We start from the raw sequence: 3,972 nt of genomic DNA, 5'->3' as shown, positions 1-3,972 counted from the left end.
AATGCAATTACATTATATTCCTCCCGAAGTGTTTGTTACAACCTACTTAGGAAAGTTTTTCCACTGAAAATGTCATTTTCTCTATAAAAATACAACCATATATACAAAGTTAAAGATGATTTGAAATCATATTATTTAAATGATTTTTTATTATTAAAAAAAGGATAACAACAACTAATTGTTTATTCAAACAAACAATAAAATATTAGTATTGAGTAAGAGTTTTGATATTTGTAAAGGAAATGACTTGTATTTATAACATGGAAGTTATTCTCACTTTTAATAATAATTTCTGTAACTTTAAAATATATTGAGAATTTATTTTACAAAGATAAACATACGTCCAAGAAAATATTTTACATTCATAATATTTTTTATGTCTCAAATTATGTATTATCCTTTCCCTTTTAATCTGGTACAAAATTAGTATCATACCTTTTTTTATTTAAAAATAATTTAATATTAAAATTTTTGTTTTATTCTTAATGAAATACTTTATAATCATACAAATATATATTTATTTGTTATTTTAGATAATAAAATTTCCAAGAGGAATGCTTTTTTTTCAAAATTCTAAAAGTTTAATCAAACACTGCACAAATTTTCATGGACGTCCAAAGTGGTCCAGTGGTTCATGAACCTGATCCATCATTGTCTTAATCACTCGAGTGAAAAGCAAAAGATTCCACTAATGCGCGTGGGGTTCGTTTTTTCCACAAGCTGAGGCGAATTTTCCTTCTAAGCTTCCATTAATTTACTAAGAATTCACATTTTCTTACATATATGTGCACTCATGTTTCTTAACTTGTTGCAAGCTAATAAATACTTCACATGGAGTCTCCGTTGCCGGAAAAGTCATCAGCGGATCTGAAAAGGGCAATCGACGGGTTAATTCGTGGCCAGGAATTTACACGACAATTAAAAGAGATAATCAAGAAACCTCTTGCAACCATTATGGCTGAGGATTTAGTTGGAAAAATTATGAATTCATTTTCTGAGACTCTTTCCGTCATAAACTCCGGCGAGTCCGATGAGGATACCGCCGAAGTTAAGTCGCCGGAAGATTCTAGTGGAAGTTGCAAGAGTACTACTACATCATTCAAAGATCGAAGAGGATGCTACAAGAGAAGGTGATTTTATTATTTACTCCTTTTGTTTTATTATTAGTGAATTTCATACAGTAAATAATTTTCATGAAGGGTATCTTAGTCTCTTTATGTTGATGGGGGACAAAGTATACCTGTTGCTCATGCACCTTCTGATTTGGATTTAACTGTCTTTATTGGTTGATTGGTTCTCTTTTAGTTAATTATTGGGCTGAGTACATAGACCGCCTCTTAAACTTGTACCGTTTTTCCACTTAGACACTTATGCTAAGGCTTGTACCTATTAAATACTTTATCTCTATTAAAATGTGTCTATTAAACACAAATATGACAATTCTAAACCAAATGAAGTGCGTGCATATCACTCTCTTCCGACCTAACAACCAGAATCAATAAAAATATTACATGTCAGCAAACAAAAAAAGATATATAAAAAATAAAACCAAAATAATCTGTCTAACGAACGATAAACCCACTAGATCTCTTCTTTTATCGATCAAAGCAAACAACAGACACACATTCATGGAGTTGTACAATTTACCACTTGTTGTTGTTGTTGTTATACACCACCTATCCTCAACTGGGCGTTGAAGTAGAGAAACCTACATACTTCAATTCCTCAAGAATTGGGGAAGAGAACTCAAAATTGAGTAAGTTGTTTTAGTTGAAGAAAGAGGCGAGGAAAACAAGGCTCTGTTTTGTTGAATTAATGAATGAGTTTTGTTGAAGAAAAAGAGAAGGTGAGGAACAAAGTTATGTTTTGTGGATTTGTTGTGTTATCACCATCGAATTTTGGAATGGAAAAACCATGGCCGCCCAATTTGGCATATGCTCAGATAATTACATAAGTTAATGCGGTAAAAGGAACAAGCCTTTCGAGTGAGGTGGTGGTAGCGATAGCTAGATCTGAAGAAAAAGGAAAAAAAATGGTTGACTTGGTCGATATAGCCGGAGAAGAAAAGAATGTAGGCTAAAAAAGATGATCGTTGAATTTTTATTTTTCCGGCGAGAACTTGTGCTTCCAGCAGGATAGTGTAAAATTAATGCTTTTACGCGTTAGGAAGAAGTGAGAACCACACGTTTTTATACATCAGCAAAAAGTGTTTAAAAGATACGTTTTTTACAACATTAGGTGTCTAATAGGTACAGGTTTTAGTATAAGTGTCTAAGTGGAAAAAAGGTGTAAGTTTACGGGGCTGCCTATGTATTCAGCCTAATTATTGTGAAGTAAGGTTGGATTCTTGATGGTTATTGACTACTTTGTCCTTGAAGAAATGCTAGAAATACAAAAAAGGGGATGGTCCCTCTTGGTGATAAGATTATTTAAGATTTTCTATATTGAATGATAATTTTCATATAGTTTATTGCATAAATTGCAATAATCATGTAGCTCACTAGGTAGAGATAGATCTAAGAACAAGTCAATGAGTGTAGAATATCGTTACGCTAGTTGTTTATTTATGACAATGTCTTAGAAAATTTATAATCTCTAAAATACATATACTCTGTAATTAAGTAAAGTAATTTTAAGAACAAATTTTCTCATGAGTTATTTGGAAATTATTTCATGCAGGAAAACTTCAGAAACAAACACAAAAGAATCCTCAGATTTGGTGGATGATGGCCATGCTTGGAGAAAATATGGACAAAAACAGATCCTCCATTCCACTTATCCAAGGTTTGATTTCACAATTTATTTTAGTATTTTTTCCCAATCAAGATAGTTATGTAATTATAGAGTATGTGATATTATGTAATTAAGCACTCTATTTGTTTTATTAATGATTGGTATATAAATGAATATGCAGGCACTATTTTAGGTGCACCCATAAATATGATCAAAATTGTCAAGCAACCAAACAGGTGCAGAAAATTCAAGACAATCCACCACTGTTCCGGACAACATACTATGGAAATCACACATGCAAACCTTTCCCTAGAGTTTCTCAAATAATTTTGGATACTCCTATTCATGGCGATTCCTCTATTCTACTTAGTTTTGATCGTAACAACAACAATAATAACTACTCTTCAATCCAAAACGTTAATTATAATTACCAGCCTTATAATATTCCTACATTTCCCTCAATAAAACAGGAAACCAAAGAGGAAGTATTCCAAAGATCATGTACTTTCTATCCAAAAATAGAAGATCAAAACCAATCATCAAACTCTGATAATTTTCTACTAGCCAATGATGATCATCTGAGTACTCTTACAGTATTTGAAGCCTCCGACGGCCATATGGCGGCGACATTATCGCCGGATGTCATATCATCTGGGGTCTATTCTTCTTGTACGACTAGTACAGATAATCTTGAGATTGATTTTGATTTTGAGGAGAGTCTTTGGAACTTTGAAGGGTACAATTCTTGAGTAGTTAATATTTGAGGGTGAAATAGCTTGATAGAGATGTTGTATAAATTTTGTATTATGTTGACGTAGAGATTGCAGCAAATTAAAGCACTATGTGCTTTGGTATAAAAGTATAAATTTGACTTCGACATTTTATTTGGTGTAATGGTAGGCCTAGCTAATTTTATCTCTTTCTTTCTTTTTTCTCCTAAAGAAAATCTAAAATTTAAACAGATCAACAATAGCATCTATCAAAGAAAAATAATTGTATGAGTTAAATTTATCATAAAATAGAAGAAGATAAAACAACGTGCTAACTGGTATATCAATGCTAACCATGTCCAGGGATACCATGGAAAATATGCTCCAAATTAAGACATACCACGCGATATTAAATTTTTTGACTCTGTCAATATGTCGAGAAGTGGATTCAATTCTAATTAAAAATATGTGCAAAGTTTTGTTTTTACTACTCTTCAAATACGTACGATTTTATATTATACAGTGTGTG

At 31.9% G+C, this 3,972-nt stretch overlaps 1 protein-coding gene across 1 annotated transcript; it reads left to right on the top strand.

The window, feature by feature from the left end:
- The first annotated feature begins 687 nt into the window (after positions 1-687).
- Positions 688-3,612, top strand: LOC107820490 (WRKY DNA-binding transcription factor 70). Its single transcript, XM_016646779.2, has 3 exons — positions 688-1,130; positions 2,680-2,784; positions 2,915-3,612. The coding sequence occupies exons 1-3, from the start codon at positions 832-834 to the stop codon at positions 3,480-3,482; spliced, it is 972 nt and encodes a 323-aa protein (XP_016502265.1). The 5' UTR covers positions 688-831; the 3' UTR covers positions 3,483-3,612.
- The last annotated feature ends 360 nt before the right edge of the window (positions 3,613-3,972 follow it).

This window comes from Nicotiana tabacum, chromosome 10 (genome assembly GCF_000715075.1).
Source record: "Nicotiana tabacum cultivar K326 chromosome 10, ASM71507v2, whole genome shotgun sequence".
Taxonomy (NCBI): domain Eukaryota; kingdom Viridiplantae; phylum Streptophyta; class Magnoliopsida; order Solanales; family Solanaceae; genus Nicotiana; species Nicotiana tabacum.
The sequence above is the reverse complement of the archived record's forward strand: the minus strand, read 5'-3'. Positions and strand labels throughout refer to the sequence as shown.